At 45.2% G+C, this 26,110-nt stretch overlaps 2 protein-coding genes across 10 annotated transcripts in view; one reads left to right on the top strand and one right to left on the bottom strand.

Moving 5' to 3' along the window:
* Positions 1 to 20: 20 nt before the first annotated feature.
* On the top strand, positions 21 to 26,110 carry LOC148887356 (ubiquitin carboxyl-terminal hydrolase 54-like). 2 transcript variants are annotated; one of them, XR_016117413.1, is made up of 20 exons: positions 21 to 444; positions 7,233 to 7,696; positions 9,127 to 9,219; positions 11,577 to 11,711; positions 11,794 to 11,907; positions 11,978 to 12,060; positions 12,357 to 12,462; positions 15,199 to 15,345; positions 16,833 to 16,982; positions 17,241 to 17,421; positions 18,522 to 18,939; positions 19,041 to 19,421; positions 19,491 to 19,618; positions 19,858 to 20,010; positions 21,027 to 21,168; positions 22,262 to 22,881; positions 23,166 to 23,293; positions 23,377 to 23,514; positions 23,641 to 23,787; positions 24,005 to 26,110. XR_016117413.1 is itself a non-coding variant. In XM_089015164.1 (19 exons), exons 2-19 carry the CDS (start codon positions 7,553 to 7,555, stop codon positions 24,089 to 24,091), a joined length of 3,348 nt encoding a protein of 1,115 aa, XP_088871290.1. In that variant the 5' UTR covers positions 22 to 444; positions 7,233 to 7,552; the 3' UTR covers positions 24,092 to 26,109. The 2 variants fall into 2 exon arrangements, 1 of the variants encoding a protein (XP_088871290.1); XM_089015164.1 differs by lacking the exon at positions 23,641 to 23,787 and having other exon boundaries at positions 22 to 444; positions 24,005 to 26,109.
* The window catches only part of dusp3a (dual specificity phosphatase 3a), a 98,918-nt gene continuing 85,135 nt past the window's right edge, over positions 12,328 to 26,110 (bottom strand). For 7 of the 8 annotated variants that reach the window (XR_016117416.1, XR_016117417.1, XR_016117414.1 and 4 more), the window contains 4 exons: positions 20,581 to 20,766; positions 17,206 to 17,445; positions 15,248 to 15,336; positions 12,328 to 12,460 (listed from right to left, as the gene is read on the bottom strand). The gene's annotated coding sequence lies outside the window, so the exon portion shown is untranslated. The remainder of the gene's footprint in view (positions 12,461 to 15,247; positions 15,337 to 17,205; positions 17,446 to 20,580; positions 20,767 to 26,110) is intronic. The other variant, XR_016117418.1, reaches the window with a different exon arrangement.

Below are 26,110 nucleotides of genomic sequence, written 5' to 3'. Positions count from 1 at the left end.
CGGCCTTATTAAATGACAAGCCTGCAAATGGTGATGGGAACCCGATCCAAACGCTGGTGTATTACGACCTCTCACACTGCGGTTGCAAAAGCGAGGCTGGCGGGTGTCAAATGTTGGAACAGATGTCCTCTGCGTGGCGCTCGTCAGCAGCTTCGATAAATGTGAGCGAGCGTATGTTGTGAGGATTAAGGGCACGCGCACCCTCCCCGTGAAGTAAACGCAGGTAACAATGACGTCATCACTTTTAGCACCCCGGCTAGCCCGCTAGGCGGCGGTATGACAAATGAGCGCAAAGCGGAGGGTTGTTATCGCGAGAGCGGCGCCGGTGGGGGCTGCGCGGCGCCGTGTCGAGCGGATACGCCCACGGCTCAGCCTCCTCTGTGCCGTGGAATCACACGGTGGGAACACACGAGCGGACGGAGAGAAGCGCACACGGCATCCGGGGTGAGTAAAAAAAAACAAAACAAAAAACAAACAGTTTCCATTCGCGGGTGCGCGGCGGATGCTGCTGCAGGGGGTGCGCTTGTTATTCATCACCGTCGTATGTGAGTGCATCTTTTTCAAGTTCATCCTGATAGTCAGTCACAGGTGTCCAGTTGCGTTCGTTTTGTCAAGATGGGAAGAGGGAGTGTGTGTGTGTGTGTACTTGTTGACGGACGAGCCACAAACCGGTTGTGTGTGTGTGTAGGTTGCAGGGTCACTACTTGTGCACGGCGCATGCTCACGGGCGACAAACCGCAGCCTCTTACCCCCCTCCTCTCCCCGTTCACGCTCCGGCGTCAGCCGCTGCCGTGGTGGCCGCTTCATTGATTTAACGTTGCGGTGCCGAGATTGATGACTTGGGACGCCATCGTTGCTACGAATCTGCGTACACACACAAATGCATTCAGAGTAAAGGAGGTGAAATATGCAGTGCGAAGGAAAGAAAAATCTCGATAAGGATGTCGCACGGTGAACAAAAATTTGATTGACAGTTGACACATATGTCATTTTACAACTCAGTTTTTCATGCTATGAGCGTTTTCTTTGGTTTTGAGCGTCAGGCAAAGAAGTTGAGAGACAAACTTTACGATAAGCTGGAGTTTGGCAAACGTGTCTCAAAAGAAACGACAAAAATGACAGCTAGTTTACATGTCATGTAAAAAACGCCAATGTTAGGCTAGCAAATTTAGCGTGTATGTTGTGATAGTTTTTAACTCATTCACCGCCATTCCAAAATGTATTCAGGAATTGAAAAGCATGACGTGGAGCGGCCTTCCCGAATTTGTTCGGGTTTTGTATTTTCTTTTAGCGGGCAGAGAATAAAGCGCTGGTCAGACCTCTGCCAATGTTTTTTCACTTCCACGGGCGGGGGTGTAGCATTACTCTTTTATTCCATGTTAGCGCTTTGTTCAAACTTCAGCTGTTGCTAAAGCACGATATAAACCAATATGGATGCATTGCATTGTATTTTGGACAGCCGCCCTCATTTCAAGCTCAGATAACTCCAAACCCATAAACTTAGGAATTAACTATTTGTTTTCTCACGCTGCATTGAATGTTGATGTCGTCCTAAAAAAACTAAATATTCTGTGGGTTCTGCTATTTGAGTGAAAATAGCAAAAACCTTGGCACTGCAGTGGACATATTTTTTGCACATCGTCTGGCAGTGAATAAGTTAAGTAAAGGCGAGTTGAATACAAATGGTGCAGCAATACAGGTAAACGGTCAAGATAGGAACACTCGCAAGAATATATTTTCCCCCCCATTTTGTCCACGCTTTAAAAGAAATGTCCTCGACATTTTAATGTATGCTACTCAAATATATGATATGAAAAAATATTGACTTTTGTTCTTTGAAAGTTTGCTGACTCTTTCTGAAAACCGGTTCCTGTATTTTGTTGTTTGAACTGGCTGGCTTGTTTTTATGAATAGTTTCACAAAATGTGTTTTTCCAAAGTCAACGTGGAGCTTTAGAAGTCTGGGATGAGCTCAACTGGATGCCTTCCATTGGGTTTTTTTTTTCTACCTCACCCCACCGCAACACATGGGTTTTTTTTTTCTACCTCACCCCACCGCAACACAAATATTCAAGTGTTTGTTGTGACTGTGGCTCATCCGGGGGAAAGTGTCCTGGGGGGGGATTAATCCTCAAAATATTCCAGATTTAGGAGAGCTTGACTTGATTTGACTAAATGTGACTGCTGACAGTCCGAGTACGAGAACTGCTTTCATAAGTTTCAATGGCACGTGCAAAGCGGATGAAATACGACAACAACAAAATTGTATTTTTTTAAAAGGGAATCTGAGTTATTTTATGAGCGCCTTCTTTTAACGCGAACATCATGGCTCAGTGAATTTACTGTATATATTTTTTTTATATCCTTCCGAGATGTAATCAGCCTCTTAAACGACTTCTACCTGGTCACCGGGAACATTGTTTTGATGTATTGCGGGGTGGCCGGGCCGACTCAAATAACCTTACTGTCAGATACTCTATTGGGTTTGGGTTCTTGGAAATGTCAGGGAGCTTTATTTTTAGATTACAGTGCTACCTCGGTTTACGAACCCCCTTGGTTTACGAACTTTTCGGTTTACGAATGTTAAATTTATGACAATTTTACCTTGGCATACAAACTTTTTTCGTACACGGATCTGCCGCAATGAGTTTTGTGTGTTTCGCGAACAAGCCTGTTCTTCTAACAAGATGGCAGCCGACTGTTTTGGTCCTCTATTCCTCGCCCCCAGTCTTTGGTTAAAGCCACGTGATTGGTCAAGAACGCAGCAGTGAGACGGTTTAAACATTAAAGAGACAGGCAGACGACAGTGAGTTTCAACTTTGATAGTTCAAAGGCAGAGTGTAGACGGCAAGGTTAAATTTCCCATCAATCAGGCTCCACCAACAACCTGCACAAGCTATCTGTACACTTGATGCAAAAAGCAGGGCACAATTGATGAAGAACTAGACACAATTATCACAGAGAAAGTACCTACAAGGATCATTCCTCAAGATGGTGAAAGAAGAAGGTTACGTTCCTCATCAAGTGTTTATCAAGCGTTTAATGCTGACTCCATTCCATCAAGCCATCAACGACCATCACAAAGGTAAATAAAACAACTTTATTATACAGTAGTTTATTTCTTTAATTATAATACCATAGCACATTTATTATACATAAAATAAGGTATATTTTGTGTAGTTTTAAGGCTTCGTAAATTAGAAAGTAGAAAATTATGTTTTATGGGAACTGATTATTCTCATTTTAATGGTTTCCTATAGGAAACACAATTTTGGGATACACAATTTTCACCTGACACACCGTCTGGGAACCAATTAAGTTCGTAAGCCAAAGTATCACTGTATATCCATTGGAAGTTAAACCTATTGAATGAATGATTTTGGTGCTGCAGCATTCTCGCCTCAATGGACGCCCCCCCCCCAGTCCCCAATCTGCATGGACGGGATTATTGAGAGGTTTTGGTTTAAGAAAGAGCAGATTAAACAATAACCGAGGATGAGGCGGGAGGGAAGGATGAGGAACGCACGCTTCAATGTCTCCTTTGACCTTAACCATCCCGCCAGAGCTCCCCCCTCCCCTACTTCCTATCACGTTTTTCCTTCCGACCCCCCAAAATTATCACGTGATATTCCAACGCGGACTGTAAATAAGCGTAGTTACATAAGAGTCTCCATATCACACGCATTGCTTGACCGTTTTTCGATTGCCGCATCTCGCGGTCGTTCGTACGGACTATGCGGGGAAGTGACCTTGAAGGAAATCCCGCTACGCGCTGCGCGCGGGTGTCTAACTTTATATCAAACGGGATTTGAGGGTATTGGGGGGGGGGGTGATCTTGAGGCTCTCTCCCTGTTGTGAAACGGGGCTATTTGAAGTTACACATAACCCACTTAGGAGGAAACCCACCGTGTGTAAGCGTGAGGTCATGCATGTCAAGTTTGTTGTTGTTGTTTTTTTTTTTTTTGGGGGGGGGGGGGGGGAGAAGAGCTGAATGGGGAGTGTGTGTGTGTGTGTGTGTGTGTGTGTGTGTGTGTGTGTGTGTGTGTGAGCTCTATTGTCCCCGGCGACACTGGTACACTGACACGCTGAAACAAACAATGGCAGATGTCAAACGTTATTGATAAATGCGGATTATATATATATATATATATATATATATATATACATTTCATTTATCAGCGCCTTTCAAAACTCTCAAGGTCACTTTACGGTCACATGATCAACCCGGAAGTAACTCAAATAGATACAAAGCTAGCTAGCTAGTTAATAGAGAGCTAATAGATAAAAAATAGCTAGCTAGAAATTTTCCAAAAACACTCACAATTTGGATTGCAGCCAATTTACAAACAAACGGATGATTTGAGACGACAAACATCTTGATAAGCCATTAATTGACACATCCAAGATGGCGGGGATTCGTGCTAGCGGCATTTGTGACAGTTTAGCCGAAACTGATGTTTTTCCCCGTCGTCGCTCTCAGCCGTGCCCTCGCAGGCTCGCATCGATCCGCCAGTAATCATCGGGCTGTCGTCCTGACAAAGCGAACGGGATTATTCCCACCTCCCAAGGCGACGTCACGATTCTGCTGCGTGACTCACGCCGGGTTGCGCTGAAGTGAATCTATCGAAATATAAAAATACTAGAAAATATTCAGTTAAAAACAAAAACAGGAAGTGATGATTGGCTAGCATGTTTGCTTCACAGTTTTAAAATTTGCCGCCTCTCATGTTTTTTTTTTCTGGATGGATGACATAGCAGGAAAAAATATGTCCACTCCAGTGCCAGGGTTATTGTCATTGTCACTGGAATTCCAGGACCCTGAGAATATTGACTTTTAGGACTAAAAAAACATTAAAATCAGCATAAGACACCTTAGACGCTCCTCTTTCATCAGAAAAAAAAGAGTTAATTCCTAAATGATATGTGTCTAGAGTTATATGAGATTGAAATGAGGATTGAAACACAATGCAACACATTGCAACACATTGCAATCTAGCTAGCTAGCTTTCTATCTATTTGAGTTACTTTGGGGTTGAGTGAAGGCTATCTATTAGCTGTCTAGCTGGCTGGGTATCTAGCTGGCTATCTAGCTTTCTATCTATTAGCTAGGTAGCTTTCTATCTATTAGCTAGCGAGCTTTCTATTTATTAGCTAGCGAGCTTTCTATCTATTAGCTAGCGAGCTTTCTATCTATTTGAGTTACTTTGTGGTTGAGTGAACGCTGGCGGGTGTGGCTGCCACTGCTCACCCAAAGAAAAAGACTGATTCCACAACTGAAAAGTGACCTTGAGGGTTTTGAAAAGCGCTTAGGAATGAAATGTATTATTATTATTATTATTACATATTGCTTTGGCTTCCAGGAACTCTCCATCATCAATACACATCATCATCACTTGCTGGCCCCATGCGTGTGTCCGTGTGTCTATGTGTGTGGCGGTGTTAACATCACATGGTTCGGCTTTTCCTCCCGCGTGCCTACTGCTGCTTGGCCTATTTCCATGGTAACGAGTTGAAGATAGGGGAATACACGGTCATCGTATATAACGCCGCTTGTAAGGTGCAGTCGGAAAGTGCGATTACACTCACAGGACCTACACACAGACACACAAAAGGGCCGTATATAACAGCACTTTGTGTGATCTTAGTTGCGCGAGACTATCGGGTGCAGTCAAAAAGAGGATGTGTGATCGCACTCTCCACACCTACTCGGCATCGGAGGGACACACACACACGTGCATACACGCTAACAGAACAGTCGCTGTGTGCAAAAAAAAAAAAAAAACAGAAGTTAGCGATTATGTTTGGGAGAGGAGAAAATGGCAAACAGAGCCATGGTTGCCAAATCCTTTTTATAAATCCTTTTGGCAATTTGGATGTTGTGTATTTACACACAGATGCACTGTTTATGGATGGACGGATGGACAGATTTAACCCTAAACCTGATGGCTAGGATATCGAAAAAGTAGCGCGCTGTGCCCAAAGCGCAACCTGGCAACAAAAAGACGACGGAAGGGAAGGTTGCCAAAAGTAGCGAAAGGCACTGCGGCTCTGCTAGCTCGCTGTGTTACGCAATCACGTATACTTACTGTAGAAGCACAACCACTGGCAAATTTTGTCGTTAAATCGTCCCATTACGGATATGATGTAATATTAGACCTCATCGGATCCCCCAAATCTACGCAGAAAGCTTTTCTGTCATCCTACCGTCAACCGCGAAGAGCTGGATGACGATTGGAAACTTTACTAGCTGCCAAAACGACCCATTAACTCATTCACTGTCATTCAGGAATTTATTCGGGTTTTGTTTTTTCATGCTTGGGTGCCGATAAAGCACTCCACATGACCTCTGTCAATGTTCAACATTGCACTTTTTTTCCATGTTAGCGCTTTGTTCCAGCTACAGCTGTTGTTAAAGAGCTATATAAAGCCATTAATAATAATAATAATAATAAGAATAATACATTTCATTTATAAGCGCCTTTCAAAACTCTCAAGGTCACTTTACAGTCACAGGATCAGTTTCCTGTGGGTGAGCAGCGGCAGCCACATGCGCCAACGTTCACTCAACCCGGAATAATGATAATAATAATAACAATACATTTCATTGTAAGCGCCTTTCAAAGCTCTCAAGGACACTTTACAGACACTTTAACAAGATAGAAAGCTAGCTAACCAGCTAGTAGATAGTTAATAGATAGCCAACAAATAGCTAGCTCGATAGCTATCCACCTAGATAGTTATATAGATAATAGCTAGCCAGCTAGATAGTTAGCTAATACACTGAATGTCACTATTAAATACAAAGATACAGTAGAAAGATAGCGAGCCAGCTAGTAGATAGAAAATAGAGAGCCAACAGATAGCTAGCTAGATAGCTAGCCACTTAGATAGCTATTTAACGTATTGCATTGCATTTTGGATAGCCACCCTCATTTTCAAGCTCATAACTACAGACCCATATAATTTAGGAATTAACTTTTTTTTCCAATGAAAGAAGAGAGTCCGAGGTTTCTAACGCTGCATTGAATGTTTATGTAGTCCTAAAAATCAATCTTCTGTGGGTCCTGGAATTCAAGTGACAATGACAAAAACCCTGGCACTGGAGTGGACACATTTTTGCACATTGTCTGGCAATGGATGAGTTAAACAACACAATCATGACAAGATGAGGCTGAATATGAACAGGGTCACCCGTTGATGGCCGTCCGTCCGGGCCTTCTTTGTGTCTCGCAGGGCATGAAAGGACATGGAAGCGTCTGGACAGTCCAAACAACATCCATCTGACAGGGTCCGCCAGGGGAGCGCTTGCCAAAGGACGAGTGACAAACTGAGGCCAGCAGCGGCTCTGGCGGCGAGCGGGCGGATTCTGAAGAAGTAAAGCGTGGCCGGCTTGTATGGGGGCCAAATCCCCCCCGTCCGAGACACACCGCGTGGCCTCCGTCTACCGCCTCCGTCGCTCCTCCCTCTTCTTTTCTCCCTTTCGGCTTCTGTCACTCTCATGGGAGTGACATAGAAGGCTCGGCGGGGGGGAGCTCGGACGTCCCGGGTAGGGGATGTCGTGGAAGAGGAACTACTTTGCGTCCGGCGGAGGAGCGCAGGGGCTGGCGACCCCGAGAACCATGACCTCCATCGCGCCCAGTAAAGGCCTGAGCAATGAACCGGGACAGAACAGCTGCTTCCTGAACAGCGCCCTTCAGGTCAGTGACGCTGTGAATTTCACCTTTGACCTTGCCCAATTGGCGCGTGTGACTGCCGCTGCTCACCCGCAGAAAAACTTATCCTGTGACTGTAAAGTGACCTTGAGAGTTTTGAAAGGCGCTTAGAAAGGAAATGTATGATTATTATAACATACTACTACTACTACTAATAATAATAATTATTATTAGTATTATTATTTTAAAACGGAATCAACTCACCCCCTCAATGACAACTTTTCACTTACTTTCCATCCAGCCTGAATTCTCTGAGCAACACACACACACACCACACACACACATGGCCGTTAACTGATAATTAAACGTGACAGCGAGATAAGCTCTGTATTAATGAGTGTTTTGCATGTTCTGCTTTGCTTTTGGCACCATTCAAGCGACTGCGGGTTTGTTTGTGGGGATGCGCGCACACACACACACACACACACATACGCACACGCTTACCTCTCAAGACGTCCAGCTGGCACATGCGCACACCTCCACGCTCCAGATGAGGAGATGGAGGTTGCAGCGATAAGCTCCAGCAGAAGCTTAGTGGAGAAGGGGCCGATGAGGAACTGTTAAAAAAAAGGAAGGATAAGAAAAGAAGATACAGTGAGAACTACAGTACATGGTAGATCGATGTCACAGCATTAAAAAATAAACAAAATAAAAATGACAAATGTCTGCCAGGGAATTGGGTTTGTTGTGCTCTATTTGTTATCTAATCTCATTGAGTTTCTTTTTTGCCGCAAATTGCATCGATAATGGCCGCCGTCTGTCGGAACAAATGATCCCCTCGAGTAGTTGTGTCTCTCGCTTGCTATTTTTTGATTACAGCAAAACGCTTCTTGATAGGCAACAGTGCTGAGAAAAAAAAAATGTGGCGTTTCCACGGCAACTGTATGCCTTGCATTATGCAGCCACTGCTAAAAGGTTTTGAGATGTTCTTGTCATTTATAATAATAATAATAATAATAATAATACACTTCATTTCATAAGCGTCTTTCAAAACTCTCAAGGTCACTTTACAGTCGCAGGATAAGTTTTTCTGTGGGTGAGCAGCGGCGGCCATACGCGCCAGCGTTCACTCAACCCGGAAGTAATTCAAATAGATAGAAAGCTAGCTAGCTAACTGATAAAGTCATTATTAATGAAGCAGGAATCAAGTGAAAACAAGAAGGAGCTTTTATAAAGACGGACAGGATATGACATCATTCCGAAAGTCCAAGAAAAACAAAATGATGCAAAAGGAAACAGAAAAGATGTTTGAAAATGTTCGTATAGCGATTTGCCCCAACACTAATAGCTAATAGATAGCCAGATAGCCAACAGCTAGCCAGCTAACAGCCAGCCAGTTAGCCTAAAAAGCACAAATATTTAACAATATATATTTTATTGTAACATGAATCTACAATCTCTCCCTTGTTCTTTAGGTTTTGTGGCATCTGGACATCTTCCGCAGGAGCTTTCGCCAGCTGACCCTGCACAAATGCATGGAGGACTCGTGTATCTTCTGCGCACTCAAGGTAGAGTATTTAACATTTCCCTCGCAAGACAAAAGACGCTTCGATGATGGCGACCAACATGTGGCCAAAGCGGAGGCGTATCACCGTGACGAATGTGCTGTAGTGCGGCAGCAACACACCGTCGGGTCTCCACAGAACTCCGCTGTAATTAATCGGGCCTGACTGAAAGCGCCGAGCTCAGCAGAACTCACGCGCACACGCAACACAAGCACATGGGTTGTGTATTACGCGCACGTGCGTTTTGATTTGCCGCCTGCAGGCGCGCTGGTGTGTTGTGGTGCCTGTCTATGTCGATTATTGTAATTGAACTAAAATGTAAACATAAATTCCATTTTAACTCATTCAATGCAATGTATTCGGGAATTGAAAATATGAACGTAGAGCGCCATTCCCGAATTTGTACGGGTTCTGTGTTTTTTTTTTTCATGCTTGGGTGCCGATAAAGCACTGGTCGTGGCCTCTGGCAATGTTTTTTTTTACTTTCCACAAGGGGGTAGACTTTCCCTGTTTTCCATGTTAGCGCTTTGTTACAGCTTCAGCTGTTGTTAAAGCGCTATATAAACCAATATGTATGTATTGCATTGTATTTTGGACAGATGCCCTCATTTCAAGCTCAGATAACACCAGACCCATTTTGTTTAGGAATTAACTATTTTTTTTCCTGATAAAATAAGAGAGACTAAGGTATTGAATGTTTATGTAGTCCTAAAACTCAATATTCTATGGGTCCTGGAATTTGAGTGACAATGACAAAAACCCTGGCACTGGACTGGACACGTTTTTGCACATGTCTGGCAGTGAATGAGTTAAAACTAATTAAAATGTGTTTTGTTTTGGATCACACCAAAAATGTCAGAAAGTTTTGTCACATGAAAGCTATGACAGCATCACGTGAAATTGCTGCAACATCTCATCCGTCTCCACCACAGAAGAAGTAGAATGGGATGGGAGGTGGAGGCATGGCGGGAGCGGGTGAAGGAGAAAGATGAATGAATGTGGGAGTTGGTGTGGATGGCTGCAAACTTTGCAATTAGACTGCCGCACGCGCACACCCACACGCACGCTAACTCACTCTAGCATTACTTCCTTCTTCCCTTCCTCGCTAACCTCCCTCCATTCCCCCCTTTTCCTCTCTGTAGGGTATATTCCCCCTTCCATTCTCCTTGGCGCATTGCTGCAGTCATAACACACACACATAGCTATACACGTGCACACCGTTTCAACATGATAACATTACCTTTACCAATGCTAGCACCCCGCAGCTGTTTTATCACGTCACATGACCACCGCCATCTTGCTACGCTGCTACACAATTGTCAGTCTGAAATGAGAAACACAAAAATTAGACAAAAATATCAAAAAAGGCAACGGTAACATTCATCCAAGAGCCTCTTTGTACGACAAAAATTCACGGCCGGTCACTCCACGCGCAGACTAGCTAAAATGCTAACTATTGTTGACGAATAGTAAGCTGGCTGGCCAACAAAGGCAAGAAAATATACATCAACAGAAGCTAACTATTAGTTTCTAATGGACGTTAAAAACAGAAGGTTGAGAACATTAGCGGGAGGCTAATGTAAGGCTAAATATTTTAGCTAATGCTAAGTGTTAGTGACCAATGAAACGCAGGCTAGCAAGCAAATTGATAGCGGGAGTCGCAGAGCAGACAGACGTCTTATTATTATTATTATTATTAATAATAATAATACATTTTATTTATAAGCGCCTTTCAAAACTCTCAAGGTCACTTTACAGTCACAGGATCGTTTTTTCTGCGGGCGAGCAGCGGCAGCCATACACACTCAACCTGGAAGTAACTCAAATAGATAGCAAGCTAATAGCTAGCAAATAGATAGCTAATAGCTAGCGAATAGCTATGTCATAGCTGGCAAAATAGATAGCAATTGGCTATCTATTCGCTATCTATTATCCAGCGCATAGATAGTCATTAACTAGCGAATTGATAGCTATTAGCGAGCGAATTGATAGTTATTAGCTAGCCATATATGGGTAAAAAAAACAGAAAATGTGTTTTAATGCGTAGTTTAGATCTCGTGCTGAACAATTTAGGGTCAGATAAAATCTGTTGCACAGCCGAGTTTATTTTTGCGTGTCTGAATTCCAGGCATACTTTTAAGCCGGCAACAGTTTGCTTTGCTTTTCTATTTTGCCGCTACAAAGCACTCTGCGGTCTGTTTTTTTTTTCTCGGGAGAAATTGTAGAGAGAAAATCATGTATTATTGATGGCGTCTGCAATGGAAGCCAGGTCGTCTCCGACGTCTCGACATTTGTTGCTCAGCCACTTGGCTTTCAAAGGCTATTTTGCCATTTAAAAATGCCGTTTGTTGTTTTCACAGAGCATCTTTGCCCAGTTTCAGTTCAGCAGCGAGCGCGTGTTGCCATCCGACGCGTTGCGGAGCGCCCTAGCCAAGACCTTCCAGGACGAACAACGCTTCCAGCTAGGCATCATGGATGACGCTGCAGAGTGCTTTGTGAGTCACGGACGCCAGCGGGCACCATATTTTTTTTTTCATCATAAATGTACAAAATAAATGCTATTTTTCATCCGGTCAGGAAAACCTCTTGATGCGGATTCATTTCCACATCAGCGCCGAGAGCCGCGAAGACATCTGCACTTCTAAACACTGCATCCCGCACCAGAAGTTTGCCATGACCCTATTTGAGCAGGCATGTACGCACGCACGCACACGCAAACGCCATTCATCTAAAGCCTGTTTGTCTGTATTTGTACTTGCAGTGCGTGTGTAACAGCTGCGGCGCCACGTCGGACCCGCTGCCCTTCATTCAGATGGTTCATTACATCTCGACCACGTCCCTATGGTGAAAAAAAAAAACAACACAAACACACACATGCATGGCACAGGTACACAGGAAGTCAATACCATACGGAAGTAATCAATCAGCGATTGGATTCAAGGGACCCGAGGGAGTGCAATGGGAGTCTCGGGCAACGTCAAATCCATTTGTGGAGCTGTGGTTTGGAAAGATGGCGAATGAACGATAGTACAGGGGGGCGCTGGCTACTTCATTAGATACCCCTAGAAATGGTGATATCACGTATGTGTAATACAGAAAAAAATGTTAGTGTCAATGGTTGTGTGTGTGTGTTGGTGTAGTAACCAAGCGGTGAGGATGCTGGAATGCCGGGAGAAGGCTACGCCGGACATGTTTGGGGAACTTCTTCGCAACGCGAGCAACATGGGGGACCTCCGCAACTGCCCTGTAAGACAAAAAGCACACATTAATTCGTGATTACATAACATTTTAATGGAGTTTGTGGTTGGAAATCTACACAGAGTGGCATCTATCATTCACAAATTTATTCCGGAATTGAAAACATGATTTTTTTTATGCTTGGGTGCTGATAAAGCGCTGGCCAGACTTCTAGCAATGTTTTTCCCTTCCACAAGGGGGAAGAATTTCCATGTTAGTGCTGTTTTCCAGCTTCAGCTGTTGTTAAAGCGCTATATTAAACCAATATCTATGTATTCCATTGTATTTTGGACAGACACCCTCATTTCAAGCTCATATAACTCCAGACCATATAATTTAGGAATTAACTATTTTTTTGATGAAAGAAGAGCGTATGAGGTTTCTTACGCTGCATTTAATGTTGATGTACTCCTAAAACTCAATATTATGCACGTCCTGGAATTCGAATGACAATGACAAAAACCCTGGCACTGGAGTAGACAGATTTTTACACGTCTGGCAGTGAATGAGTTAATAATAAAGATGAAATAATAATCCTGGTGGATTACATAACAGAATCGCAGCTGGTTTTATTGTGTTTGCGTTGCTTACATAATCAACAGCTCATTTGCATGTTCTCCGTCGCTTTCGTCTCCGTAAGCATTTTTTTAATGGACTTATCATAAAGCCAGGCTGTATTCAGATTATACATAAAAAAATAATACTAATCATAATAATATTAAAATTGTGCATGCTTGGAAAGAATCTGGAATGAGAACAATTAGGTCTTGTTTCCAAACTAAGGACAGAATTTGGAATAGAAGGATAAAAGGATTCAATGAGGATGGTGTGTTGTGCTGCCACATTGGGGAAGTGAATAGATCCAGCTTGGCAGCTCCTCGCTTGCCAAAAAGTGTACCCACAAACAGGTTCCTCTCGGGGCCTCTTTACAAAGCTCTGGACCCCCCCCCCCCCCCGTTTCCCATCTCTCCTGTTTCCATCATGAGCTTCTGCAACCTGTCACACATCTTCCCCAAAAATACCATGGGCATTTTCGATTGACACTTTTATTGTTAGCTTTAAGGGATAATAAATATTGGAAGCAACTGCCGAGGGAGCGCTTGTTTGGAACATCCTGTGAAATGACTGAGCAGGATGTTTTTTTTTTTTTGCCCACTTATAATAATAATAATACATTTAATTTCTAAGCGCCTTTCAAAACTCTCTTGAAGACGTATCGCTGATGGAGTGTTTGCTTCGCCAAACTGAATATACCGGCGAGGCTCGTTTTGCTCTCCTCAAGTGAAGACAAACAGTATGACGTGGCGAGGCAATGCTATATTAAGTTTTTACTGAGGGAAGGCTTTTTGTTGTGTCTCTCACTTAACATATATTCCTTTATGAGCGCTTGTTTTGCATAACTATAAACAAATAATTGACAGAGTACTTATTTTAGCTGCCCCCTGAATACATCACGAGGTTTGTTATACGTATGCAAAGATTTATCGTTAGGAGAATGATAATTTGGCCCACTCGGGGAGTGATTGTTATGCCCACTTCATGATATCACTGCGAGGGTGCGCTTGTTTTACTGACCTATGGACCTTTGCCCTCATTAACTCATTCGCTGCCATTCTAGAATTTATTCGGGGAATTGAAAACCGTGATGTGGAGCGTCAATTTTGGTGTTGTTTTTTAGTTTCTGATGCAGCTGATAAAGCGCTGGTCAGACCTCTGGCAGTGTTTTTTCCCTTCCAAGTGGGGGCAGAATTTACCTTTTGTCCATGTTAGCGATTTGTTACAGCTTTGGCTCAATAAACTAATGTTTGTATTGTATTTGGTCCAGCCGCCCCCATTTCAAGCTTAGATAACTCCAGACCCATATAACATAGGAATTAACTGTTTTTCTGATTAAATTAAGAGCGTCAAAGGTTTTTTACGCGGTTTATGTAGTCTTGAAACTCACTCTTCTGCGGGTCTTGCAATGTGAGTGACAATGACAAAAACCCTGGCACTGAAGTGGACACATTTTTGCACATCGTCTGGCAGTGAATTAGTTAAGTCATGACTGGGTTTTTTTTTCCACTCACCTAAACAGCTGTAGCAGTGCTGGAATCCTTTTTTTCGCATTATTATCTTTGTCAAGCGCTAATTGTTGTCCTATTATGCAGGCGTAGATTTTGTGCACCCATTCGTTTTGGTGGAAATTTGAATATTTGACTTGCTCTGTAGTTACATATTGAATAATACATCATCATCGGTGCTACTTCGTTTACAGATTGATTAAATGTGGATTATCGTCCTCGCCGCAGTGTCTAATGAGTTGCGAGGAGTTTTCCGCCATCAGTATTCTGCAAACCTGCACTTTCATTTGACCGCTGGTTCAATTATATAACGTGCTGGAAAGGTTCTCTTGGGAGAGGCAGATACTGGCAAAGCATCATTCCCTCCCCCCCCCCACACACTTCCTCAAAAGGGGGAGTCCGGTGTGTGTCGCATATGTGTGTGCGGGAGGTTTGAGTTGGCAAAGCCCACCGAGCGGTCGCCAGGGCGCTTCCGAGGCGGCGATGCCAACGCTGTGTGTGTGCGTATGCTCTCGCTCGGTGGTAGTTCATGACTCAAAATGAGCCATCCAGTACATGCGGTACTGAACTTGGCACAGAGGCAACTATGTCCCTGTGACGTCCACATCCTTCCATTATCATTAGCATCATTGCCAAACACACATAGGACATCAATTTTGTGTCTTTTTTTTTGTTCTCGCAGAGTAATTGTGGCGAGGTGTTACGCATCCGCCGCGTCCTGATGAACTCACCGGAGATCGTCTCCATCGGGCTGGTATGGGACTCGGACCACTCGGACCTGGCTGAGGACGTCATACACAGTCTGGGCACCTGCCTGCGCCTTGGTGATGTAAGTAAATATATTTGATTACTAATCAGAACGAGACAGATTTTTGCCGGCTTCTTTTATCTGTAATCCCAAAAGCTATTCCGTCAAATAGCGCGTTAAGCGTCGCATTGTCTCATTTAAGAGGCACGACGCGCGTAATTATCCAAATTATCGTCTATTTGTCGCAAATGGGCTTACAATCGTATCAGCGGCGAATGAAAAAGACGACAGGAAGTGGAGGCGCTTCGGCACATATCCGCCTTTTGTGACACAAAAGCATAAAAGGCATCGCGTCTATGACGACGAGCTCCATCTCGGGGATGGAGAATGACAGGCAACAGTAGGAGAAAAAGTCGACGTGATGGAAGGAGGACTTGGCGGTGGTAGTGGTGGTGCTAGGGGGGGTTGCGTAGAAGAACTTGACACGCTATAATGCTGACTTATGCATTATTCATGGGAATCACTTGAGAACAAGTATGCCCGAGATGTTACAGCGTCATTGAAATGCACTGACATCGCACGGTCATGACACTGCTTTGCATCACGTGTGATTTGCATGTGTGCGAGGAAGTCCCTGAATCACGTGTCCTGTCAATGTCTGTCCTCTGTCAATCGATGTGATGGGATGCAATAGCAAAAAAAAAGCCGTTACGAACATAACTCTGTTTTGGGGGCTATTCGGTAAAGTGGAACAAAAACTATCTCGGTGATATGAGCAAAACAAACACACCTTCATATGTCTTAAGTTGGTGCTCCTTTAATCATTGTGCAAAAATGTGTGCAATCCAGTGCCAGGGTTTTTGTCATTGTCACCCGAATTCCAGCACCCATAGAATATTGAGTTTTAGGACTACATAAACATTCAATACAGCGTGAGAAACATTAGACTCTTTTCTTTCATCAGAAAAAAATAGTTATTTCCTAAGTTATATGGGTCTGGAGTTTTTTGAGCTTGAAATGGGGGTGGCTGTCCAAAAATCCAATGCAATACATATATATTGGTTTATATAGCGCTCTAACAATAGCTGAAGTTGGACCAAAGTGCTAACATGGAAAAAAAAGGGAAATGCTGCCCCCTTTGTGAAGGGAAAAACACTATAAGAGGTCTGGCCAGCGCTTTATCAGCACCCAAGCACGCAAAAAAAACCCAAAACCAGAAACAAATTCGAGAATGGCGCTCAATGTCATATTTTCAATTCCTGAATCCATTTGTGAATGGCAGTGAATTCGTTAAAAATGTATTTACTTTTTGTAATAAAAAAAAATGGTGGAAATTAATGTTGGTATTTTCGCGATGGGGATAAACAAAATGATCAGAATTTAAATCTGTCATGGATTTCGTCATCATAATATTGCTAAAAATGCTCCGGTTGGTGCGCCGGATAACCAGATGGCATCAAGGTACAAAGGATAAAAAAAAGCCGCCGGCATTCACATGAACTCATCTGTCTGACGCCGCACACCTCTCTCTCTTTCTCTCGCCTCCCTACCCCCCTCCCTCACCGTAGTTATTCTACCGTGTGACAGAGGAGCGAGCTCGCCAAGCAGAGCTCTACTTGGTGGGTATGGTGTGCTACTACGGCAAGCACTACTCCACCTTCTTCTTCCAGACCAAGATACGCAAATGGATGTACTTCGACGATGCTCACGTCAAAGAGGTGACTACAGTTGTGCGAGCGTCCGTGTGTGTTAGTGTACACCTATGCTTGCGCGTTAAGGTCGTTTGGATACGACGACTCTGTAAAAATATGCCAGTGAGCGAGCGTAAGTGAAGCTATACGTCCTTGCTCACACGATAGCGCGACCGCAGATGAGTCTGACCTTCTGCTTCAGGCGATAAAGTCAAGGCGGTTTCTCTTAAAAACGGTTTCGTTGACTTGCCTGTCGACGGGTGACGGGTTCTGACGTGTCTCCAGATCGGCCCTAAGTGGAAGGACGTGGTGTCCCGCTGTATCAAAGGCCATTATCAGCCCCTGCTGCTACTCTACGCCGACCCCCGTGGGACGCCGGTGATCTTGCAGGAGAGCGCCGGCACCGATCCGCCGCTGGAGATCCAGCACTGCGGCAGCAAGGCCGGATACGATAGCGAAGACTCGGGTACGAGGGGATAAGGGTTGAGCCCTGCAGATGACAGCAAAAAAACACAAGTTACTGAACATACCACCAAAAATGTTTTGTTTATGCGGCAACTATACCGCAGACTATCATCATCAGATACACCAATGCGGCAATGACTCTCCATAACTATGCTAACAACCCAGGCTAAACACACACAACACAACACACTAAACGGGATCTGGAGCATTGACCAAAATAACGGACGGATGATTCATGAATCATAAAGTTAAAGTTATGAAACCGCAGATTTGTTTCCATTTGGTTGTAATCTGATTTATGGTTGATTCGATTTACCCTCGTGCAAAATTTAAAGCGTATCACGTCTCTTACCTTAAATCAACAAAGATAGTCTGAATGGGTGGATAGTTATGAGGGAAAATAAACAGTTTGTCATCACCTTGTATCTCATCTGCGAATGGTCTTCCCACCCCAAATCAAACAAATATGGCGCTTGAGCTCAAACATTTAACCACCCTTGGATTACACACACATGCTTCCATGATCCGAAGGTCGACCTTCAACCTCCTAATCCACCACCCCCTTGCCCTCCCAGCATCATTTCTCTTAAACATATGGAAGCCGGAGATTAACTCATTCACCGCCAGACAAAATATGTGTCCACACAGTTGCCTGGGTTTTTGTCATTTTCAAGTGCAGGACCCAAAGAATATTGAGTTTAAGGACTACATACACATTCAAGACAGCGTTAGAAACCTTAGACTCCCTTCTTTCATCAGAAAAAAAGAGTTAATTTCTAAATTATATGGTTCTGGAGTTATCTGAGCTTCAAATGGGGTAGGTGTACAAAATACAATACAATCCGATTTATATAGCGATTTAAAATTACAGCTGAAGCTGTAACAAATCACTAACATGGACAAAAGGCAAATGCTGCCCCCTCGTGGAAGTGAAAAAAATAAACATTGCCAGAGGTCTGACCAGCGCTTTATCAGCACACCCATGAGAAAAAAACAAAACCCAAACAAATTCGGGAATGGCGCTCCATGTCACAGTATTCAATTCCAGAATAAATTCGGGTATAGCGGCGAATGAGTTAACGGCTAATGGTTTCTCTTTAGGTCGGGAGCCGTCCATTTCCAGCGACACCCGCACGGACTCGTCGACCGACAGTTCGAGCCACCGCGGCACCTACCGCGGCCGACCCTTGCACCAATCCACGGGCAGCCACCTATCCAGCGACTCCCAGACCACCGTGGTCTGCAACTACAATCTCGGAACGCCGTCTCAAGCCGCCGACGCGGGAGGTATCTCTCCAGGTTCAGCGGTGGAGGGTCCTCCCCGGCCTCCCTCTCCTCCCTTGCAGGAGTACAAAGAGACAGCCGTTTTCCTGCTGTCCTCACGCCGGCCGCTCACCTCCTCCTCATCCTCCTCTCGGCCACTGTCCTCCTCCTCCTCTTCGGGAGTTGGGGGGTGCGAGGGCGGCGTCGGGGGACCTCACTGGGAGGATGAGAGCACCAGCAGCGAGAGCAAGTCCAGGTACAGACCAAGCCGTCGAAGACTAGATTGGCGGCATTATCAGATACTAAAGCGCTGTCAAAAACATTGATTGACATCTAAGACTTTTCCCGATGGTTCAGTTCTTCTGGCGGCTGCTACCGGCCCACCTGGAGGCCTCGGAGAGAAGCCCTAAACATCGACAGTATCTTCTCGGTCCAAAGCCAGCGGATCTGCCCTCAGGGTTATCACACCCTGCCGGGACCCTCTCACCCGCCGCCGCTGCAGCCACCCTCACCCTGCGTGCGGCCCACCACGCCAACACCGCGGAGCTCACAACTTTCGGAGGGCAGGGAGGTCATGGAGGAGAGATTCAGACTAGTTGGGCAGTCGGGAACTCTGGGACGAATGAAGGGACCACCTGCTCCTACGCCCCTGTGGGGGGTTGAGCACCAGCCTCGCCTGATTCAGAGGATGGAGAGCGGCTACGAGAGCAGCGAGAGGAACAGCACTAGCCCTGACAGGTAAACAATAAAGGATCCAGATGTCCCAAACAACTCAATCATCACCGATTTTTATTTTTAACCCTTCAGGGAGGTCGGCCAACAGAAACGGGCGCTGACGTCCGGACCGTCGTGGCGCTTGGTGCCCAAGTCAAAGAGCAGCGGCGCTATTGTGCAAGAGTTGCCCCCGCCAATCCGGGGTAGCGCCCTCAAACCTGGTAATGCTCCAACTAAGATCATATTGGGTTAAACAAACGGAAAAATGAAGATTTTGAAAACAAACAAACTGCTCAGGGTATCATTCAGATCTTAAATCAGTCTTCTAGACAGATCTTCTCAGTACGTAGTTTAGCTAGCCCAACCAGGCTATCTTAGTGCAACATCAGGGCAAGTCTAAACTTTGGATAAGCAACATATCTCTCATCAAATATCCCGCCGTTCATTTTGTAAATCTCAGGACGCAGCGAGTTGGACGAACTCCAAGAGGAAGTGGCCAGGAGAGCCCGCCAGCAGGAGCAACAGAAGCGTAAAGAGGCAGAACAGGAGGCGGCCATGGGCTTTAACCCCAAACCTAGCAAATTCATGGACCTGGATCAGCTTCAGCACCAGGGTATGACCGATTTTACGTCTAAGGGGGGTGGAGGGTGGTGTCACTGTAATCCGGCAATTCAACTTGATGAATTGTCCCCCTGTGTGATGTCACACATTACGCGGGAAGTAGTTTGGTTGCGAGGTCACTCGCGTACGTAAACGTCTGTCTGACCTTTTCCCTTGCCTTCATTCTCATCTTCTTTTTCATTAGGTAGACCCCCACGATTTGTCTACCTAAGAAAAACACACATATACACACACACACACAAACTTACCAATAGTAGTCATCTATGAGCCGGAAAGACATGCATTTGTGTTTGTTGTGCGTGTGTGTGTGTGTGTGTGTGTGTGTGTGTGCATGTGCCTTCTCTGAACTGCAGGTGTGAAGGTCCCCCCCCGGCTCAGCACTAAATAAATCTGGACGCGGGATTATTAGATTTGTGTACTGTGTGTCCTCGTGTGTGTATGTGGGCAGGTGCACGCACACACACACACACACACACACACAATGCCGCAAGTACAGGCAACCTTGATGAAGTGTGAGGACGTCAAGCGAGTGGACAGATGGCTTCACTATCGGCGCGCTTACATAAGTGTTTGCTTCGCCGTGCAGTGTTCGTATCGATGAGTTCAAGGCCCCTCGAAACAGTCCGAGGGGCGGAGGGGGGTCCAAAATGGGGGTCTTTTGACCTTGAATGGACGGATGGATGGATGTCCCTGTAGTTGCCGGTGCCCCATCAGGTTCCTTCTCCTCTGCACGTCCCTGATTTCTCATCTGAAAAAATATAAGACGCTTGATGAAGTAGCCAGTCAAACATTTCTGGCTCATGAGCCGCACTTTCCCCACCCTTGATGTGACACGTTTGCAGAGGAGTCGGACGCATGCCGCCCTCCACCTTCCTCCTCATATGACAACATAACCACTCTATCTGCTTCTGTCTTCTCTTTTGTCATCCCCTTCTTCTCTTTTTCGCCATCACTTTGTACTTTCAACCGCCTCGCCCACTCTCTTGCCTGACTCTGTCGCGGGTTCAGCTGTACTCAAACCCCCGCATGAGGCTAGCGCTCCTAGCGGCTCGGGTGTAGCCGCCGCGTGCATGAGGAGCGCTGGCAGCCCGCTCAGAGGCAGGCAGGAACAGGAAGTGGCGCAACGGGAGTCAGGATGCCCCCCTCGCAGGTATTCACGCCGCCAATGTGACCAACCTGCCCTCCCGCCGCAACACTGCTGGACTCCTTGTCGATGTGTGTGTGTTTGTCTGCGCTTTGTTGTGGTGAAAATCCCGCTCTGTGTGCCTTGCTTGACTTATGTATTCGAAAAACATTTTCATTAACTCATTCACTGTCAGACCTGTGCAAAAATGTGTCCACACCAGTGCCAGGGGGTTTGTCATTGTCACTCGAATTCCAGAATATTGAGTTTTTGGACTACATAACATTCACATATCGCGTTAATAACCTTAGACTCTCTTCTTTCATCAGAAAAAAAAGTTAATTGCTAAATTATATGGGTCTGGAGTTATATGAGCTTGAAATGGGGGCGGCTGTCCAAAATACAATGCAATACATACATATTGATTTATATAGCGCTTTAACAGTGAAAAACGAAGAAAAAGAATAAATAATACTAAACAAATAATCTTAATTTAAATTTTTCGGTATCCCACCTTTTCGCTATTTCTCAACACTGATTTATAGCCACTGCTGCAAAGCCTGCTGGGTAATTACTAAGGCTCAAAAGAGTTGATGGAGGGCGCACACACACAAACGCATAAAAAAAAAAAAAAAAGCAAAAATGGATGCAGGAACTATTCACACGTACACACATATACGCAGATAAGACGCACAAATAGGCTCCCCTAATGTGGCGCATAAATCATTTGCCTGCATGTAAATCAATGAAGTGATCCGGCTGACTGCTGAGAGCGAATTACTTTCTGCGGCGTTGCTCCAAAATGGCTGTTTGGAAAGTCTGATTAAAACGCACGATATGCTGGCATCGGAAAGTGTGCCTGGCTGTGATATCCCATACAGCAGGGGTTCTCAAACTGGGATCGCTGGATCTGAGAAGGGCTCGTTAGCTGTGGCATGGGGTTCCGCCGAATTATTTGCAAAATTATTTTTCATCACAATATGGATCCTAAAGCTCAATAAGTTTGAGAAACTCTGCCAATCATCACCAGGCCGTGTGTGTGTGTGTGTCAAGTACATGTCGAAACGTCCTCACAAAGTAGCTGGACATCCAAAAAATATGTTGTCCACCCTCTCTCCAGTGAACAGCCTGGCCCGGTCCAAGTACTGCTGACACCCAATCAGGAGGAGGAAGAGGACCAGGTGACCCATCAGGACCCGCCCCCTCCACCGACGACTCCTCGTCCGGCGCTCACTCTCAGCATCAATCACCCTTGCGCCCCCTCCAGCAATGTCGGCGGTGGAGTGAGGCTATGCGAGTTGCTCCAGGCCGGGGGGGTGAGCGTCAGACCCTTAGGGAGACACTTGGCCATTTCCCTGCCATCCCTCCCGGTGCGTTTTTGGGAAACGCCCGTCGCGCTCCCTCCGCCGCCGCCCCCTCCCATCGCCAAACCCGTCACCCCGATCTGGCAGCCCCCTCAGCCCGGTTCCACCTCAACCCCTCAGTCATGGCTACCCTCCGACGAATCCACCCGGCATTGGTCCTCATGGAGTCTGGATCGTCCCGACGCCATGGTGACGCCCTACGACACTCCGCCGGACCACTACGCTGCAATTCCGTTGCAAGCACCCAGGCCCGGTTCCCAACGTGCCTCGGGGCAACATGGCGACGGCCCCGGCTGTGAGCGTGAGGAGCCCGAGCTAACAGCGCTAACAGAGCTTGACACCCTTTACCAGGCCAGTCTGCAGGCTGGGAGGACAGGTACACCACAACCACTAACTTCCACTTCCTAAAATGGCCGCTCTTCTTATATAGACTGTAGGTCGTCATATACAACGGAAAATACAGTACTAACTTCCACTATCCTAAAATGGCAGCTCTTCCTGTACAGGCTGTTATCCTTTATATACACCAGAAAATAGCGTACTCACTTCCACTCCTAAAATGGCAGCTCTTCCTGTATAGGCTGTAGCTAGTCATATCCAGGTACACTGTAAAATACAGTACTAACTTCCCCTCCTAAAATGGCCACTCTTCCTATATAGGCTGTAGCCCGTCAGAGCGACTCATCTCCAGGGTGGGAGGCCAAGTTCGCTCCAGAACCCCCAACGCAGACATGGAGAGGAGCGTGTTTGGGCCGGGTGGCGCCAGCACCCCCACCTACCTCAACAAGGTAGCTTCTGCCAACATTTTGTTTTCCTGGTCGCTATTCTCATTTACAAATGGCTGATGTCTTTTTGCTCTTTCGCCTCACAGCCGGTGATGTTGCAGGGCTTGCGTTTGGGGGCGGGTCTAGATGTCGAAGGGGACACCCCCAGGAGGATGGGACGTAGCTTGAGTGGCACTGTAGTGGTGACCCCGCGCCACGCCCGCCTGACGGCGACCCGTAGCTTTGTGAGTATAGCGCTATGTCGCCCTCTTGTGGCTCAACAGGGCAACTCAGTGTCCCTCTGTTTCTTCGTTGGTTTGTCTTTCCTCTTCTTCTTCGACTTCTTTTTCTTCTTCTGTCTCGTCTCCAAGGCGAAGCAGGCTGATGTCAGTGCCTGCTCCTCGCATTGCTTGCTTCCTCTGTCCTGAGTCCCTGTCGCTGTCGCTATTCCACCGCCATCACCTCCTCCATCCTCTTCATCACCTTGTCATCACCACTTCCCTCCTCTGTCTCACAAGGTAAATGTCATAGTGGTCTCCGCCATCTTGAAGTCAAAAATTTTCTGAACAAATTCGGGAATGGCGCTCTGTCATATTTTCAATTCCTGAATACATTCGTCAATGGCAGTGAATGAGTTAAAAATATAGCACTTGCTATTAGCGATATTTTTTTTCTAGCATATTGCGGTAAAACAATATCCAGTTTCAACAGCGCTTTTTGCATTTGTATTTACAGGAACTGTCAGGCAGCGCCGGGAGTTTCTGGCTGTGTCTGACGGGGGTCAAACTGTCCTCTGGACAAAGTCCCGCTCGGCCACACTAATCTCTAACAGCATCCCGGATGGGCTCGCCTCAATTGGACGGACGCCGCTCACAACGTAGACCCCCCCCTAGCTTCTTCCCCCTTTCTCTTTAGACCCCACTATTCTGTCTATGCAGTCACCCTTGACCCCCAGAAACCTCAAACGTCTCCTGTTGTTACTCCCCTTACGACATTTTCGGGGTCGGCGTTCAGAGTAGCTTCTTCCTCTTTCTCCACGGGCATTTACTAGCGGACGCACACACGTAGCAGCTGAACTGTTTCTCTGTTAGACGGCCATATTTGTTCTTTTTTGGTTGTTTTTATCCCCCTTCGCCCCGAGGCCGTGTACAGAACACGCATGAACTCTGTAGCAAATCAGACAGTTTAACATTGAAGTGGGGGGGGGGGGTAGGCACTTCACAACTGTCGGATTAGGATGTGTTTTTGCCCCCCTCTCCCATGCAGCTCACCTACCAGAATGAAAATTCTCCCGTTTCTACCGGGTGATTGAACAAAAAAAGAACCTCCTCTGTTAAATATTTGTTTTTAATTCCTGGCACCATTTGGATGCTATTTTTATTTAAAAAATATTCAAAGTATTTTCTTCTAATTATAAAGGCTTCACATTGGGTTTTTTATGTCAGTCTGATATAATAATGTGAGGTTAAAGTTGCCTACACACATACACTAAAGTCTACACATCACTGTTCAAACGCCATTTTTTAAAAAATTAACCCTTTCATGCATCCCGCAACCTAATAACATGATATGCCGTATGCTGTAGTAACTGCAGCCCCTGAACGAATTAGTTGTTCTAGTAAGCTTTTTCTGACCACGACATCATTCACCACAGACGTTTGGGGAAGTTTTCAAGGCTGTCTTGGCAGTAGATTTCAAAATCAGTTTTGAATCATCGCGAAAATTGAACTTCATTTGACCTTAATCACATGTACTTTTAAAATAACTTCCATGATTGTCATTTGACAGGAGTTTGAATGCGATGAAGTGAATTATTGACTCATCTCATTTGTATGGAAGCTTGCGCGGTTCTCTATTCCTACTTTCAATGGAGTTGCACACGTTATATAGTGTTGACAACATTTATGTAATTTCACAAAAGGATGTTTTTTTTTTGAACAGAGATGTGGAGACTTGTTATTTTCACTGGCGAGGATGTCCCAGTTGAGAATGTAGCATGTTATTTATTTATTTTTTAAACCTTCTGCGCTGGGTTTTGCCTCTAGTGCACTTTGCGAAATGGCGGAAGAAGAAGTGCCCTCTTTTAATTTATTTAAGGAAGGATGATTGAATGCAAATGGATCCTTGTTTCTCTTTAAAAATGGTCCTCAGGGCAAAAAAAAAAAAAACACTTTATTATACCGAATAAGCAGAGACACAAGTTGCTTTTTACGCCGAATTAAGAGGTCTATTTTCAGCCATGATGCGCTGAGAGATGTCAACCAGTTGTACAGTCACAGCCTCCCTCCCCATATGCGGCCCCTTTATGAAGCTACGTTTATGATATGCTTTATGCTGTATATTTATAAAATAAGATTCATCGTTGTAACTAAACCAAAGGTCGGCATTATTTCCCAGAGATGTTCTAATTTCTGTTTGTATTTATTTTATATTTATTTCGACGTTTGCGGGAGAATGTAGCCCAATTGTAGCGCTTGAGTCCGCTATGCAAGTCGAGCCTCCGTAGAGGTCCACCAACACACAAAAAAAAAAAAAAAAAAAAAAAGCCGATCCACAACCACCACGATGAGATTTCATGTTTTAATGCTGCTGGGGAACTTTGTTGTTTCTGCATCTATTTACGCTATAGTTTCAACCAATGGAATGCTAAAACAAAACAAAACAAAAAAGGTAGAGACAAGGTAGTCAAAGAGAATGAATGTATATTAAAATATGAGCGTGCACGAGGAGGTATACGAAGATGATGTTTATGTGTGTAAGATTATGGTTGGGTGGGGGGGTTAGTTGTGTGATTAAAGGGGGGGAAAGAGCGAATCTGTATTTTTGCAATAAAGTTATTAT

Source organism: Hippocampus bargibanti, linkage group LG15, assembly GCF_051943395.1.
Source record: "Hippocampus bargibanti isolate YZ-2025 linkage group LG15, ASM5194339v1, whole genome shotgun sequence".
NCBI classification, from domain to species: Eukaryota; Metazoa; Chordata; class Actinopteri; order Syngnathiformes; family Syngnathidae; genus Hippocampus; species Hippocampus bargibanti.
This window is presented reverse-complemented; position numbering and strand designations above follow the sequence as displayed.